This window comes from Hyaena hyaena, unplaced genomic scaffold (assembly GCF_003009895.1).
Source record: "Hyaena hyaena isolate Hyena2069 unplaced genomic scaffold, ASM300989v1 scaffold_654, whole genome shotgun sequence".
In the NCBI taxonomy this organism is placed as follows: Eukaryota; Metazoa; Chordata; class Mammalia; order Carnivora; family Hyaenidae; genus Hyaena; species Hyaena hyaena.
Window position 1 is genome coordinate 161276 of NW_024081285.1, and position 18694 is coordinate 179969.

At 32.5% G+C, this 18694-nt stretch overlaps 1 protein-coding gene across 1 annotated transcript; it reads right to left on the bottom strand.

The window, feature by feature from the left end:
• Nucleotides 1–7238: 7238 nt before the first annotated feature.
• Nucleotides 7239–7559, bottom strand: LOC120219852 (60S ribosomal protein L36a-like). Its single transcript, XM_039216733.1, has one exon. The coding sequence runs from the start codon at nucleotides 7557–7559 to the stop codon at nucleotides 7239–7241; it is 321 nt and encodes a 106-aa protein (XP_039072664.1).
• Between the last annotated feature and the right edge of the window lie 11135 nt (nucleotides 7560–18694).

An 18694-nucleotide genomic window follows, 5' to 3' on the forward strand; every position in this document is an offset into this window, starting at 1 on the left:
ATATTGAGAGCTTCAATACTTCAGTGGATGAAGTAACTGCAAATGTGGTGAAAATAGCAATCGAACTAAAATTAGAAGTGGAGACTGGAGATGTGACTGAATAGATGCAAACTTTTCATTAAACTTGAATGGTTAAGGTTTTGCTACTAAGAGTGAGCAAAGAAAGTGGTGTCTTGATTGGAATTTATTCCTGGTAAACATGCTGTGAACATTATTGAGATGACAACGAAGGATTTAGAATATAACATAAACTCAGTTGATAAAACACCTACAGGGTTTGAGAGGATTGACTCTAATTTTGAAAGATGATCTACCATAGGTAAAATGCTATCATACAGCATCATATGCCACAGAGAAGCCATTCATAAAAGGAAGAATCAATTGATGTGGCAAGCTATTATTCTTATTTTTAAAAATTTCTACAACCACTCAATCCCCAGCAACAACCACCCTGATTAGTTAGCAGCCATTAGCATGGAGACAAGACTCTCCACCAACAAAAAGATTAGCACACCCTGAAAGCTCATATGATGATTATCATTCTTTAGCAATAAAGTATTTTTAAGTTTATTTTGCGAGAGAGAGAGAGAGTGAGAGCGAGAGCAAGAATGAGAGCGAGAGAGAGAAAGAGTGGGAAAGGGACATAAGTAGAGAGAGGGAGAGAAAATCCCAAGTAGGTTCCGCACTGTCCATGCAGGCCCCAACGTAGGGGTTCCATCCCACAAATCATGAGATCATGACCTGAGCTGAAATCAAGAGTAGGACACTCCACTGACTGAACTAGCCAGGTGCCCTAGCAATAAAGTATTTTGAAATTAAGATATGTATATAGTTTTCTGAGACAAGGCTATTGCACACATATTATACACTACAGTAAAAACTGAATAGTATGCATTGGAAATCAAAAAAATTCTTTGGCTCACTTAATTGCAATATTTGCTTCACTGAGGTAGTCTGGAACTAAATACATATTATCTCCAAGGTATGTCTGTACTCTATAATACCTGACTTTAGCTTTATTCCCATTTAGTGACTGTCTTAATAGATTCAGAAAAAGAAATTTGAAAAAAAAAATGTGATATCATGAAAACTTTTAGGAAACTGAAAATAAAGGCATACTCCCTCAAACTCATTAAGAACATCTATTAAAAAATGCATCATAAAACTAGAAAACAACAAGACTATCTCCTGTTACAACTTCTATTTATCATTGTACAAGAATTTCTGACCAGTGAAAATAGGTTAAAAAAAATTCATATTGAAGAGGAGGCAATTAAATTTTATTTGCAGCTTACATCATTGTCCATGTATCAATTTCAATGTAATCTAAAAAGAAAGCTAGTAGAAGTAACAAATAAAATTAGTGAAGCTGTAGGACATATGATAACTATACACAAGTTAGTGATATTTCTTTATTTTAGCAGGGAGCAATAATAAAATAAAATAATTTTTAAGTTTAATTCATTTAGGGCTAAATTTAGCAAGAAATATGAGAGGATTGTACACTAAAATTTGAAAACATTGTTGAGAGAAACTAAAGTAAATATAAGTAGGTAGAATGATATAATTTATTGCTGCATCGGAAGACTCAATATTGTTAAGATGTGAATTGTAAGCAAATTTATCTATAAATTTTGTGTAATCCTCATAAAAATCCCAGAACATTTTACTTGTAGAAATTTCCATGATGTGCCCCAAATTCAGGTGAAAATATGAAGGATGTAAGATAGACAAAACAATTTAAAAAAAAAATCAAAGTTTGAAGACTGATACTAACTGGCTTATGTATGTACGTATGTATGTATGTATGTATGTATGTATTTAGAGAGACGGAGAGAAAGCGCAAAAGAGAGTGCACAAGTGGGGAAGGGACAAAAGGAGAGGGAGAGAGAACCTCAGGCAGGCTCCACACACCACACAGAGGCCAACAATTTTTTCGATCTCACAATCGTCATATCATAACTGGAGCCAAAATCAAGAGCTGGATGCTTAACCGACTGAGCCACACAGGCACCCCTAACTGACATTATTTTCTTATTTTAAACGTTATAATAAAGCCTCTGTAATAAAATCAGAGCAATATAACCATAAACATAAACAAATACATTAATGGAACAGAATAGAGTCCAGAAATTGATCCACCTATATACGGAGACTTACTTTTGACAAAGTTACAAGAACAATTCAGTGGGGAAAGGCTATCTTTTCATCAATAAGACTGAAACATTTGAATCCTCATTGTAAACCAACGAGCTTCAAAGAATACCTCACACTAAATACAAAAATGAACTCAAAATCGATTGTAGAATTAAATGTAAAAGTTAAAACTATAAAATTACTGGTTAAAAACAGAGGAAAGTAGAGACACCTGGCTCAGTCAGTTAAGTGTCTGACTTCAACTCAGATCATGATCTCCCAGTCTGTGAGTAGGAGCCCCACATCCAGCTCTGTGCTGACAGCTCAGAGCCTGGAGCCTGCTTTGGATTCTGTTTCTCCCTCTCTCTCTGTCCCTCCTCACTCACACTCTGTCTTTCTCTGTCTCTCAAAAATGAATAGATGTTTAAAAAAAAAAAAAAAACCTAAGGACAATATTTGTAGCCTAACATTAGCAAAGAATTCTCAGATATAAGTTTGACAACTCAATCCATAATATATGAATTGATAAGTTGAACTTTATCAACATTAGAAAGTTTAATTCTTCAAATGATACTGACAAGAAAATGAAAGGTTCTCCACAGATTAGAAAATATTTGCAAATCATGTGTATTTGTAAAATTCTTGTATTTACAAAAATATAAAGAATTCTGAAAACTTGATAACATGACAACAATCCAATTAAATTAGACAAAATATTTGAACAGAATCTTCATCAATAATATAGGTAACAAATAAGCATATGAAAAGATGTTGAACATCACTGGTCATTAGGAGAATGTAAATTAAATTTACAATGAGATACCATTACATAGCTATTAGAAAGATTAAAATGAAAAACAAAACAAAAAAACGTGACCATAGCAAATATTGGCATGAATGTGGAGGAACTGGTAGTCTCATATTTTACTGATTTAAATATAAAATGGTAGCTGCTTTGGAAGCAACTCGACATTTCTTTAAAATTTTAAAGACAAATCTACCATATACTTAATCTTTCAATGCAATTCTAGGTATTTAACCAAGAAAAAAAGAAAGCAAATGTCCATAAAGAGATTTGTACATGATTTTTTTTTTAATAGCAGCTATATGCGTAACAGCCTGAATTGGAAACATCTGAGATTTCTGTCAACAAGAGAATGGATAAACCAATGGCACAGTGAGTGATCTATCAGTAGTTGCATGGGGAAGAGAATGAGAAAAGATGCAAAAAGGAGCAGATTTTAAAGAGATATAAGGACTTTCTGGGGGGTGAAGGGTAAGCTCACTCTGTTGATTGTGGTCATTGTTTCAAGGATGTATTTATATTTCAAAATTATCAAATTGTTAACTTTGTGCATGCTGTATATTTTATGTTAATTATGCCTCAATAAAGTTGTCAAAAAATTTTAAACTGTATAGGGTGGTATGAGTTATTTGCAAAGTGAAAGCAGATATGTTGAAAAATGTTCCAGGGCTGGACCCCACACCGGGATTGAACTCACAACCCTGAGGTCAAGAATTGTGCTGAGATCAAGAGTTGGATTCTTGGGGCGCCTGGGTGGCTTAGTCGGTTAAGCGTCCGACTTTCGTTTAGGTCATGATCTCACGGTTCGTGGGTTCGAGCCCCACATCAGGCTCTGTGCTGACAGCTTCAGATTCTGTGTCTCCCTCTCTCTCTGACCCTCCCCTGCTCACGCTGTCTCTCTCTCTCTCCTAGAAATAAATAAAAATATTAAAAAAAAAANCTCCCTCTCTCTCTGACCCTCCCCTGCTCACGCTGTCTCTCTCTCTCTCCTAGAAATAAATAAAAATATTAAAAAAAAAAAAAGAGTTGGATTCTTAATTGACTGAACCACCCAGGCAATGCTGTTCACAGGTTATTTTCAAGCTCAAAGTTATATATTATGGATTCCTACAAAAATGTATTAAAATATCCATTTTACTATCATATTTTCAAATAGAAATTCTTTGACTTCAGCAAACAGCATGCACATTCTACTTAAGGAAGCAATTAACTACAGTAATTCTCCTTGCCTTGACTGATGACTTTATGATGTAGTCTGAAACTGGAATACATAGACTTGCTGTTTTTCCTTTCACATTTTCATTTCAGGTACTTTGAGAAATGACCCCAATTTATCCTCTTGCTAATGCCCTAACATTATGTTTTTCTTCTGAGGCTTGTTTCTGTCTTGTAATTCTATCCCTTATATCATCCTGAATTCATAGGTAGTTTGTTCATTTATGGGAATTGAAATAAGAAACATTAGCTTTATACATTACAGGTATTTTACCATGACTCCTTAACATACAGTAAATATTATAAAAATCCTCGCTGATAGACTGATTAAAATTTTATATATATCCTACTGCACTTAGGATTTTATTAAGCAAACTAAATAATATGGGTCATTCAATTATTTAACAACTGTTTTTGGAGTTTCTGCTATAAACCAGATCATGTGCTAATCTCTGGAGATTTAAAGATAAATTGAACACATGTCCGGTTCTTTTGGAGCCATTTACTCAGTGTCCTATGTCAGTTTCTAACCTAAGCTATGCAATATATTTTTTAATATAGTATAATTTTGCTGTATACATCATTATGTTTTATTGAGCAGATGTTTATCTATTATGTATAATCTCACAGATATCACTGGAAATTGTGTCCTGTCAAGACAAAACCATTTTTTTCTGTACAATTAATGAATTCTTTGAGTAGGAGTAATGGAAGATAACAGTTGTTTTCCAAGATATGGAGTATTTTAAAACTTGCTGTGCGACATAACAAGAGGTAGGACTTCGGAGAAGATGAGGGGACAGTTAATCAGAACTGTCCATATACGGACATTGTTATTTTAACGTGCTGACTCATTTATTTGGATATCTGACATTAAAAATATTCGTTACAAATCACTCCACTGCCTATCATTAAGCAAGCTTTCTGGACAGTTTGGAAACCTTTGGCCTGGTTACCAGGGAGGCACCTAAGGTTTGCCTACCAGCAGGAGATTTTTGACAGCTTCTCAATTGCCTGAAGCAGCCTCAGTGGTTACTTTCACTCCATTATAATACTAAAGGACTATAATTATTGCTGTGGTAGATTTAAGCGTGACAACTTTGCAGGTTTTTTTCTAATATATTTCATATACATATAATCTACCACAGGATAAAAACTCATTTAAAATCTTTTTTTTTTTTTTTTTTACTTTTTCAATGTTTACTTATTTTTGAGAGACAGAGAGAGACAGAGACAATGAGGGAGGGGCAGAGGGAGAGGAGTAAGAGTCTGAGGCAAACTCTGGGTTCCGAGCTGTAGGCACAGAACCCGATGCGGGGCTTGAACCCATGAACCATGAGATCATGACCTGAGCTGAAGTCGGACCCTTAACCAACTGAGCGACACAGGTGCCCCGAAAAACCCCCTTAAAATCTGTAGAACTTTAATTTGTCTTGGATTACAGTTGCCTAAATTTAAGCAACAAGTAGAGCTAAAATCATTTAAAAGCATACATATATATATATTACATCAATGCAAATAATATAAATAATTATACATATTTAAATGATATATTTATATGTATGACTCAAAATATCACCTGTAACCAATACTGGTAAGTTGTATTTCTGATATAATGTTTTAGCATTGATTATAAATTTATTTGGTGTACTCTTTTGTGTAGTATCTAAACCAGATCACAGATTTGAAACTAGAAATAAATTTCTTCTGCATGTGTATAATGTGGTTGAATGGAAAATGATTTAGAAACTGATATTCTCAACTACAAGCACATGATGTGTATTTATTTATAATATAACACTGATTTTGAGTGAATATTTTTCTTACCTTTTTGTATGTGGCAGTTACCAAATTAGGTTTGTCTGTCATCTAGATTTTTAAGAAAAATTATAGGAACTATAAATAAATTTCAAGCTTGCTTCTTGAATATTTCTTTATTCATATTTTACCAATTAATTAGTTCTGAATAATAGATCATTTTAATCATTATTGTGCCTTCATATTATCTTGGCCTTTATTTTTTATTTGGTGAATCCTTATGATATATTGCACCTGTTTTACCATCATGTTTAAAGTTGTAACTGGGATCAACACTGCCAGCTGGTCAAGGTTCACATCAACAGTGATAAATCAGGTTCATAGTGTGACTTCCACCATGATATGATGAAAATGTGGTCTTCCTTCTAAAATCATATAACCCAGTGTAATCATGAGAAAAACATTAGAGAAAAACCAATTGAGGGGCATTCTATATAATACCTAGCATATACCTCTCAAAAGTCAAGGCCATCAAAAACAAGGAAAGCCTTCAAAACTGTCACATCCAAGAAGATCCTAAGTAGATACAACAATTAAATGTAATCTGATGATTTACGTGTGATGCTGGAACAGAAAAAAAGACCTTCCGGTAAAAATAAAGGTAATCTGAATAAATTATGGACTTGAGTTAATAATTGAGTTAATAATGTATCAATATTGGTACATTAAATATAACAACTGCACCAAGTTAATGTATTATGTTAATACATAAATAAGTGTAGAGTATATGGAAACCATCTGTAACATTTTTATAATATTTCTATGACTCTAAAACTGTTTTTTATTTTTTATTTTTTTTTAAATATCCTTACAGTTGGTCATATTAACCATTTTTTAAAAATGTTTTATTTATTTCTAGGAGAGAGAGAGAGAGAGAGAGAGCGTGAGCAGGGGAGGGTCAGAGAGAGAGGGAGTCACAGACTGAAACAGGCTCCAGGCTCTGAGCTGGCAGTCAGCACAGAGCCCGACACGGGGCTCGAACCCACGAACCGCGAGATCATGACCTAAGCGAAAGTCGGACGCTTAACCCACTAAGCCACCCAGGCGCCCCTAAAACTGTTTTTTAAAGCTTATTTAAAAGTCAATGACCAGGTACTAGAATAAAGATTGATTCATTTTATTTGTTTAGCATAATGACAGAAGACATAAACATCGTAGGAAAATAAAGCACAAATCTATTCCAGTAGGTTTTTCGTTTGTATTTGTTTGATGTGAACATAACCTCAAGATTTTACTGTCTTTATAGTGTAACAAAGTATGAAGCTTAGAACTTCATCACTTGGTCCTTACTATTCTTATCTCCTCCCAGTTCAAAATGGTTGCATCTCTTAATAGCCAGCAGTCTCTTAGATCTGCAGGTGGGCTCAACACATTCAAACCTCAGCACAATCTTCTTTGTAGCGTCAGTCTTTTTCCAGAAAATTGGCTTTGTTTGCCCACCATAGCCACTCTGTATCCAGTTGCAACACTGCTTTCCCTGGGCATAAAGATAATCTTTGCCTTTCTTGTGCTGTGTCACTTTGTGGAGCTGGTGCCTGCCACACTTGTTGCAGAAAGTCTGCCAGCTTTTAGAAATGCTGATCATGGTTGCATGAGTGCTATGGGCATGGAAAGAAGGGTCTAGTAGTTTTATTTTATCAAAATTTATTTAAATTGCTTCATCATATACTTTCTTTGAAATAAGGTTTTTTATTTTATTAACACTTTTTAATTGAGTATTGTTGACACACAAAGTTACATTAGTTTCAGGTATACAGCATAGTGATAGACCTTATCTATACTGTATGCTATGCTTACCACAAGTGTATCTGCTATCTATAACTCTACCACAGTATAATAGTATCATTGACTATATTCCTTATGCTCTGCCTTTTATTCCCAGGGCTTATTCATTCCATAACTAGAAGTCTGTATCTCCCACTATCTTTCACCCATTTTGCCCATTCCTTCCACATCCTTTCCCTCTGACAACTGTCCGTTTGTTTTCTGTTTTTATAGGTCAGATTCTGCTTCTTGTTTGTTTCTTCGTTTGTTTTGATTTTTAGATTCCATATGAGTGAAATCATATGGCATTATTTTTCTCAGTGTGGCATATTTCATTTAGCACAATATCCTCTATGTCCATCCATGTTTTTGCAAATAGCAGGATTTCATCCTTTTTTATATCTGTGTAACATTCATATATATACTTCACATCTTCTTTATCCTTTTCTCTATCAACGATCACTTTGGTTGCTTCCATATCTCTGGCATTGTAAATAATGCAGAAATAAACATAAGAGTGCATATATCCTTACAAATCAGGGCTTTTTGGGGTAATATTGAGTAGTAGGATTATTGGATTGTATGATATTTCTAATTTTAATTTTTTGAGCAACCTCCATTCTGTTTTCCTCAGTGGCTATACCAGTTTATATTCCCATCAACAGTGCATGAAAATAAGAAATTATTTATACTCAGCGTTGCTGGCATGAGAACACACAAAGACAGTGTTCTAATATCTGTACTCTAAAGTTTTAATTATAGTTTATATGACTTATATTGTTATCTGCAAATATACCTTGACACTATATTAGGACTGATATAAATATGCAAATATACCCTGACAATTTTATATCAGTCCTAATATGGTGGCAGGTATATTTTATAAAAAATTATATTTTCCTTTCATATAACAAATGTCATTCATATATCACTGAACTATATAATCCTAATTATACAATTCGGTATCAGAGGAGCAATATCATTCTATAGTTGCAGCTAGTGGTTACCTCTTGTCTAAAACTGCCAAGATTGTTCTGCCTTTATAATTCCTTTGCTAAAAAATGTTAATAGAAATGCATATTTTAAAATGCTACTTCTATAGCATTTTATAGAAGTACTATATATATATATCACTGTAAATTAGAGAAATAATAAGTATCAGAAGCACTCTCTTCTGAACAGTCATACTGTATATATCTATAATAAAAATAATCTCTTGAAACTAAGATAAACTGTGATTTAGTCATGATTTAAGCATTTATTGGTATACCAAAAACCCCACAGAAACTAATCACAACCTTTTTTTATTAACAGGTAATAAAAGAAAATCATGCATTAAACCCATTGGGAAATTTTCTGTAAGTCTATCAACATACCTTTGAATCCTAAATCTATGCATATTTTGGTGGCCTCTTCATGAGTAAGAGGAAAGAAAAACAAAGCATATATGTCACTGATATGGAAAATCTAGTCTTGTATAAATTCAAGGGACTTCATTGCTGACACAAATACAATTCCCTAAAACAGTTCTGTTCAATATAACTTTGTGTGGTGACAAATTTTTTATGTCTACCTTGTCTAATATGAAGCCACTTGCCTCACAATTGAAATGTGGTTGCATCCAAGTTTTTATTTAATTTAATTTAGATTTAAATTTAAATACTTATGTGTAGCTATGATATTGGACCAAGAAGTTTTAAAACAACCTACTAACTTTTTCTTTCTTTCTTTCTTTCTTTCTTTCTTTCTTTCTTTCTTTCTTTCTTTCTTTCTTTCTTTCGTGACACATTAAAAAATGTGTAAATTATGTGGCCTGGGTTACATTGTAAATCTTGGAATTTAAAAGAAAATTATTAAACCACTCTTTAGAAAGTGTTCAAATCTAAACAAGATGTAATATCCACATCATATATTTAAAGAACATCTGAAGATCTTTAACATCATAAATTTTGTATCCTTTTCATTTTGTTGAACTCATATTTCATTGCTGAACACGCCTCCAATTTAAAATACTAAATAATTACGTATTTACATTTCTGCATTTTTATTACATTCAAATATAATGAATATTAAAAATGTATATAAACAAATTTATTTATGTCCTTGAAATTTTATTTTTCCTTTTACTGATTTATTACATTTATTAATAAGACATGATTTAAAAACACATTCTGGTAGTTATTAAACATATAAAGTAAATTTTATTAAAAATGAAATTCAATTCAATGGATGTTATCAGTTACTGTTACAATCTGAAAGGGATTAATAACAATTCAATTATATTTTCTTCTTTGATGTTCATCTAAATAAATATATGGAACTAGGTTTGTCAGTGAAATTACTACCTATGTTCTAGAATGTTTATGGTTTCAGGTCTAGTTTTTAATAATTTTGAGTTAATTTTGTATATGGTGTTAGAAAGTGGTCCAGTTTCATTTTTCTTTCCATTATATTTTTTTACCGCCTTTGTCATAGATTAATTGACTATATAAGCATGAGTTTATTTCTGAGCTCTCTATTCTGTTCCATTGATCTATGTGTCTTATTTTTGTACTACTAACATACCGTTTTAATTATGATAGCTTTGCAGTATACCTTGAAATTTGGAATTGTAATACCTCCACTTTTGCTTCTCAAGATTGCTTTGGCTATTCAGGATCTTTCATGGTTTCATACAAATTCTGGTATTAATTGTTCTAGTATTTTTTCTAATTCTGTTTATGGAACTACCTTCTACAAGAAATGTAATAGTATATAATACATAACTTATGCTATTGCAATAGTCTTTGGCAACAGTAGAGAGATGAGTGTGGCAGGATCATTAAAAAGATTTCTTTTAATTCTTCCCTATCCCAAGAGTTGTTTAAATTCAAAATATCCCAGCATGGGTCAAATGACTGTGCTACCTCTACTTAATTCCCTCCTAAACCAAGATTTGTATCGAATAAGGAAGGCAAAAATTCTTGCAATGGGTAATCCATGCCCTGAATGAGGGGTCTACCCAGATATGGATATTTTCCCTTTGTTTGGCACCCCAGCAGGCAATCGGTCAGGATGAAATACATGGATTACTTTGTCAGATGGAAAAGGAGGGGGGGCAACTGTGGAAGAAAACACTGATGGTACTTCTATTACAAATGTGTTCTCAGGTTAGTTTCAAAAAAGACTACATATAGAAGTGGAGGCTTGGAAAATGATGTCCTATAGATTACATATGTTCATGTAGCCTTTAAAGCAAACATTGTATAAGTCCAGTATTTCAAACCTTCTGTCTAAAGGCTATTGATAGATTATATTACTAGAAGTAGGAAACACTCTCACCTTTGATGTTGAGATAAATAAAAACAGTCTTGTCTACTTTTACCACATTGAAAAAAAATTAACTTATGTTTTTGTTTCTTGATTTTTCCCATTTAAGGTCTATTTATTTTTAAAGTTTATTTATTTTGAGAGAGAGAGACCATACGGAGAGACTCTCAAGATAGATAGATAGATAGATAGATCTTTTATTTTTAATAATGAATAATGAATAGGTGACTAACATTTTTATATCATGTCATATTTTACCAGTCACTGTATTAACCATGCATAAGATAATAGTGAATCCTGATTAACATAAATAAACTTGGGCAATTCTAAAAAAACAGAAGAACATATTTATAAGATTTTGACTCTTATACGGAGAAGAGGCAGGTAGAATTGACTGAAATACTGCTTCCAGGATCTGATGTAGGGAGTGAAAAACAGTCATAAACAACAGATTAATGGCATTTGTATTTATGCTGAAAAGTATATTTAGTTGTTCTTTATTGTTTACTTGTTGGCTTGATAAAATGATGTTGATGAATTCTTACATCCTTACAGTTGCCTGAAAACTTGTTTCACTAAGATCTGTTTATTATTTTATTCAGTATGATTTTTTTCCCTATTCACTGCCCATACAGGAGAGATTACAGTGTCACATTCCATTTCTATTTCTCAGGATGAGTTATGTTGCAAATCTTTTTATCAGAACACATATTTGAGTGAAGAATGGTATTCTGAGGACCAGTGAACAACCAAAGCATCTCTAGGGCCAGAGAAGAGAAAAGAGAATGTAATAAAATAATATTTATAATAATCCTGCCCAATCAAATTTATCACAGCCCTCGTCTCAATTTATTTGAGTGTCAGTGTGTGTGTGTGTGTGTGTGTGCGTGTGTATACTAACTTTCTATAAAGGTGTGTGAAAAGCAGACTCCACCAGATTCAGACTTTCAACAACTTTGTAATAAGTCCTTCCCCTCTTTAATAGACAAAAAATATTTATAATTTATAGGTGCATTATGGAGATGTGATGTACAAGGCAAAAATAATATTTAATAAACTTTATACCAATAATATCTTAGAATTAAGTTCATTCAAAATTGAGGCCATACACACTTTTCCTCAGTTTTTTGAGGGAGCTGTGTAATTGACCAATTGTTCCTGAATTCATTCACTCAGTAGGCAGAAACATATACGTGCTCAATTAGAAGCTGTTATTTTTTGTCTTTCATTTTGGTTATGAGATAAACATTAGCCTATATCCATATTAATTTTCTTTGACAAAATTTATATTTCTAATCATTAGCTATATTTCTAGGATAAGGATGCTCAGTTGAGAAATCACTTTACCTTTTCTCTACCAATATTAAAACTTATACTTAAACTTTTTTCTAAGCTTCTATCAGTGTATCTAACTGATCTATCATTAATCTCAAATGTCATCATTGCAAAATGTCACTATCATTTTCATGCTATGTTTACTAGTGCCTCATGGTCCCTCATGAAGACAACTGAGTTCTCAGTTATTAAATATTTTATAACTAATATGCATGATTAATGTGTGCTTGTCTTGGTTAATGTGTATTTCTTACTTGGTTACCCTCTCTCATTTTTTAAATTTCTCCCTTAAATTGGTTTTCACCAACTCATCATTTCACCATTTCCAATTGTTCTCCTTTTACTGTGAGGCATAATCTGACTTTAAAATTTCTCATCTCCTTTTTCCTCATTTCCTTGCTTTCATTTTACAGGAAACAGGAAGTCCTATTACGATGCCCAGAAAACCTTTTCTTTGCAATGGGAGAGTACCCCATAGCTGGCAATGCCACCAGGAAGATACTCCTGTAAGAAAAGTAATTCAACTTAATCCTTTCAATGGATTCCAGGAAGAAAGGAAGAGGTAGGTTTCCTCAGGTCAGGGAGACTATTTGCAGTTGAATACTTGAAACAGCTTTGTATATTTGGTTGGGACAAAATGTAGAAAAACAGTCCAGAACTTAGCATCATAAGAGCTGAGAGGAGGAAAAGACGACTGTTGGAGGTAGAGTAAGAGAGGAGATAAAATAGGATTTGCAAAAATATTTATGGGTCTTTCAAAAAACAGAACTCAGATTTTGAAAACCACATATTCAAATGCATATTCATTAAAAACACAGGACATAAACATAATTAGCCAGCCCTACCCAATGTCCCCCTTCTCACTTTCCAGTTTGCTCCATCATTACATAACTGTGGTGTCCTAGACCAAACTACTAACAAAATATATTTTATTGCTTTTGTGTCCTTCAATACAGGGATGGAAAATAAATCTTTTTTTTACATGTACACTCAGTTGATGAATACGGCCTGCCTGCAGATCTAGAGGCCATGTCTGGGTTCAGGGACAGAGGAAGGGTGTGTTTTGTGAATTGGTAAGAAGACGGGGCACATCACTTGCACCTACATTTACACTGTAGGTTACAAGTTGAGCACAAGAATTCAATTTACTACTTTACTTGTGAGCCATACTAATATTTACAAAATTGCTTTAAATTATTTTATAAATGGGTGGAGAAAATATAATATTAGGTGGGAGAGTGATATACTTTATATAATATAGTATATAAAATTATTTTGTACTTAATATAAAAGATAAGAAAATGTATTTTATATAATTAAATATGTTTTATAAGGTTAACTATATTATTCTTATAAATGTTTAGAATTTAATTGGACTAAAGAGAACTACTTTCAGTTATGTGTTACTAGAACTTAACATAGCATCTATGAAATACATTCTTGTCATTGAACATACAATTTAAAAAGTATACAATTAAATATATATATATATATATACATACATATATATACATATATATATATATACATATATATACATATATAGAGTACAATAGTTATCTGGAACTCTTTAAGAAAATTTTTAAAAAATTTTAGTTGTCCAAGTTATTAGTTTCTTTGTCTTTCTTTTTTATCTTTCTTTCTTTTTCTTTAGAAAGAGAGAGAGCGAGAGAAAAAGAAAGCAAGGGAGGAGCAGAAGGAGAGGGAGAAAGAGAATCCTAAACAGGATTCACACCCTGTGAAGAGCCCCAGGCGGAGCTCAATCTCACAGCTGCGAGATTATGACCTGCGCTGAAAACAAGAGGTGGATGCTTAACTGACCAAGACACCCAAGAGCCTCAGTTGCCCAAGTTTTATTCTTATATTTAAAAAGAAAGTTTCTTATGAAAAGAGAATGTTAAATAGTCTGATTAGTTGCTTCTATGTGTCTCAATGCTCCAACATTCATTTGTAAAGTTTAAGATTTTATATTTTTAATGTTGCCCAAGAAATTGAACGACATATGCTTTTCAATGACTCATTTATGAAATACCTGATTTCATACACACATTACATGGAAGGAGGCCAGTGTTTCAATATAGAAAACAATTCAATTCTAAACATAGCTCACTGAGATTTCTATATTGAAAAGCCACTGTTGTCCTTTAGCAAACCACTGAAATGAATTTGGTGGCTGGGAAAACTGCCAGACAAACAGAAATACAAACCAAACTCCTTAGACCATAGAATTACAACATCAAAGTAAGCATAATTACCACTCTTCATATCCTGAGCCTGCTGGCCACTTCAACTCTGCCCTAAATAATTTGCCTTTGAAGAATCTAAGTTTCTATAGTGACAAACTAGGCTGAATTTTGGTGTTAGCAAAATCCAAATTTTCCAGTACTATTATCTGCAAATTAAATATCTTTCTCTACATTATAGCTATTATGTATAACTATATATATTATAGTTACATAAAACTAATAATATCCCTTACGTTATCAAAGTATGTGCACATTTGTCACAGCAAACGTGTAAATATTCCAAATTAGTAATACAATTAAAAAGCAGCAGTTTACTTGGTAAAACTCTGAAGACATTGAAATTAAAATTAGAATAGTGTTAAAGAAGTTGCTCTAGACCAATAGTTTTAACATGGGTATAAACATAAAAATATAATTAAGAAAAAGCATAATGTCAATGTTGGGAACAAGGATAAAAAGACCTTAAAAGCACATACTTCACTGCAAGAAAACTATTAAAATTTATTGGATAATTTGTAAGTTTTGAGGACATAAAATAAGTAAAAAATCAAGAGCTTTGACACAAATAAAAACACTTAAAAATAAATGTCAAAGTTGATTCATTAAATTAAGTGTTTCTCCTACTGGCTCTATGTATAAATATATGATTTGCAACAAGTATGAAATGGAAAAGATCTATATGATTAAAAAACACTATTAAAAAACCTTAATGAAGATTTGAATAAAGGGACATATGATGGATCAGACTATTTAATTGTATATAGATGTTAATTATTATATTTTTTAAACATTTATTCGTTTTTGAGAGACAGAGAGAAACAGAGCATAAGTGGGGAAGCGGCAGAGAGAGAGGGGGAGAACAGAATCCAAAGGTGGCTCCAGGTTCTGAGCTGTCACCACAGAGCCCGATGCCAGGCTTGAAGGGAGATCATGACCTGAGTCGAAGTGGGTTGCTTAACCAACTGAGCCACCGAGGCGCCTTTAGATATTAATTATTATATATACGTAATAAATAAAATATATAGCAAAAGTTTAAAATGTTATGTGCTAAAAAGGCAAGATTTATTTTAAATAACGAGATTTTATACGATTTCCATTTGATTTATTCACTTTTTTCTTAGTTTTATTACTTTAAATTTAAAATCATACTCTCCCTTTAGAATTGTCTAACTAGAAAACATTAATTATAGAAACACTTGAAAATGTTAGACATATACAAAAGCTTAATACAAAAGATTAAACTCAGTATTGCTTTGTGTATTTCTGAAGCTCAAAAATGAAAACAATGGTCCTTTAACTCATTGAGGGCATTCAGATTTGCTGAATTTGTGAATTACAAATTAAAATAAGAAAACATGTTCTAGTTAGCCAAAAAAAAGTAAAAGTAAAAGTAAATCTATCATCAATGGAATTATATGTTATTTTCCTATGTATTTGGAGATATTCTCCAGTGCTAAGTACCTTTCAAGGTATACTGTAGTGATTTACGTTTTATTATGAGAATTCAGTGTCGCATTTTATTCCACAGTTTTATCCTTATTTTTATATTGGAATAAAATAATTTGGCACCATTGTAATGACAAATGTGTTACTAAAAGCTGTAATAGGTTTCATAGTTATTTCATTATTGAAATACTTAAGGTATCTTCAACTATGTTTTCATCATATTGATATTACTTACTTTGATTCCTTTTTTCTTCAACTTCATGTTCTACAAATAATTCTGTGAATGTTTTTTTTTTATCAAAAACACTGTATTTTTAGAAAAGCAAAGTACTTCTCTCCTCATATCTTCTCCAAACAATTCAGGGTTTCCTTATGGATTAGTTGTTACAAAATTTACAAGGTAAAATTCAATGGAAAATGATCTTTGAAATTCTCTGTTATTTTACAACCCTTAGAATATTGTTGACACTCTGGAAATCATTCATGTTTTTATAATAGTGGTAATAATTGAGATTACTATATTGTTTGTTATTGTTACATGATTTGTAAAGTATTAAGAATCATTAGCTCATTTAATTTAAATAATGAGCCTATGAGGTATTTTCCCTAATTATGTAGTTAAGAAAATATGTTTAGTCTGATTACATGACTGTGGTATCATCACAAAAATAGAAGGGGTTGAATCATTACTCAGACCCAAGAAATTTCTAGTTGTATCCTCCCCACTTTTTTTTTTTTTTGAAAGAGAGAGAGAGAAAGAGAAAGCATGTAGGGGAGGGGCAAAGAGAGTGAGAGAGGGACAGAGAGAGATTACCAAGCAGGCTCTGTCCTGTTAGGGCAGAGCCCGATGTGGGGCTCAAACTCAAGAACCCATGAGATCATGACCTGAGCTGAAATCAAGACTTGGAGTTGTAACCAACTGAGCCACGCAGGTGCCCCTCCAACTTGTTAATGATAGAATCCTTCCAAAATGTTTCTTTAAAAAGCACTTGTTTTTATTCACAAACACTATTATATTTGACTCTCATTGGACTATTGGTTGTAATATTTCATTTTGCAGGAAATAAAGGAAGCGATGTTAAGAAAGAGATTGCACTTTCACACAGTCCTTGCATCATACCACATCATTTAATGCTTCCAACAACCCCTGAGGTGTGGCAATATCCTCCTTCTCTCTCTCTCTCTCTCTCTTTTTAATATATTATTTTTTTAAATAATATCTGCACCTCACATGGAGTTAGAACTTTCAACCCCAAGATCAAGAGTCACACCCTCTACCAACTGAGCCAATAAAGCACTCAGAGGTGAGGCAATATCTTCTCTAAATAAATAAAACTTCCTTCAAGTGAGGTAGTTTGTTTGAAATCATATTGCAAAATAAATAAAACCAAACCAAACCAAACCAAACCAAACCAAACCAAAACAAAAACATAAGGACTCAAATCCAATCCTAAACAACCAAACTGATGTGTACTTCCCTTACAGCACTGCTCTGCATATCAAGCTTGACCACAAGGCTCTTTACTTTGAGCTCTGTAGTGATTCTTTATTTTCCCAAAAGTCTCAGAAATTATTTCAAAATCTATAGCCTAGTATTAAGCTAATTACGGTAACTATTTTGCTCTTTATAGTATGTCTGTAGACCATCATGTCACTTAAGTTGTATTCACTTAATACATTTATTGAACGATTTCAAATTCCTAGCCCAATGATAGTTCTTATTAAGCCAATAGTTGGCTTTCCTAAAGGAAGCATATGTCTAAATTCCTGACTATGCTAGATCTATATGGACAAATCTTCACGTTCTTGGATGAATCTAGGGTACATATTCTCTTACATCATTATTTTCAAAGTGTTTTAAATAATCAAAATGTTAAATGATTTAAATAGTTATCGTTTCCTTTCTCCAATGTCTTTTTTTTTTACTGGAAAAAACTCAATCTGGTTCAGATACTCAAAGTATAACTTCTAAGTAGCATGCTCCTTTAAAAGAAAGTACAGATTTTATAAAGCATTCAGTTGTATGATGGCACAAATAGGAAATGTCTCTGATCAAAATTAATTCAGTTGCATAACAGCCAATTTGTAACCAGGACAATAAATAACTGCTGACACTAAGTTTGGATGGAACATAATTTATCAGATAAAAACTAGAGGTCATGATGCATGTAAGACAGCTATTTGCAGTGCTGAATTTGGTTGCAAAATAATTTAACTAGGACTTTTGAAGCAATTAATTCATTAAAGCCTGCCATTTTTCAGCCAAAACAAGACATTTTTCTTCCCTTCAGATAAGAAGCAGACTAAGTCCAACTTAATAGATTCTCCAAGTATTTTACAGATCCAAGGTTTAAAATTTTAGTGAGACAGATACAAACTAATCATGTCAAACACATCTTTACAAAGCTCTTTCAAAACTTAAATTAGGCACAAACATATAAGATAGGAAAATATCCCTATAGACACTATGGATAACAAAGAAAAACTTGATAATCTGGAGGCCTAGGTAAATGTGTCCTTCAAGATAGCTCAATTTTGGGAAAGTGAAGGGTTAACATAAAATAAAACATATCCTTATTTTAATTTAATGTAGGCATATTTCTTCAGCATAGAATATTTG

Coding starts and splice junctions, on each gene's coding strand:
- LOC120219852 (XM_039216733.1), bottom strand. CDS start 7,559: ATGATCAGCATTTCTAAAAGCTGGCAGACTTTCTGCAACAAGTGTGGC.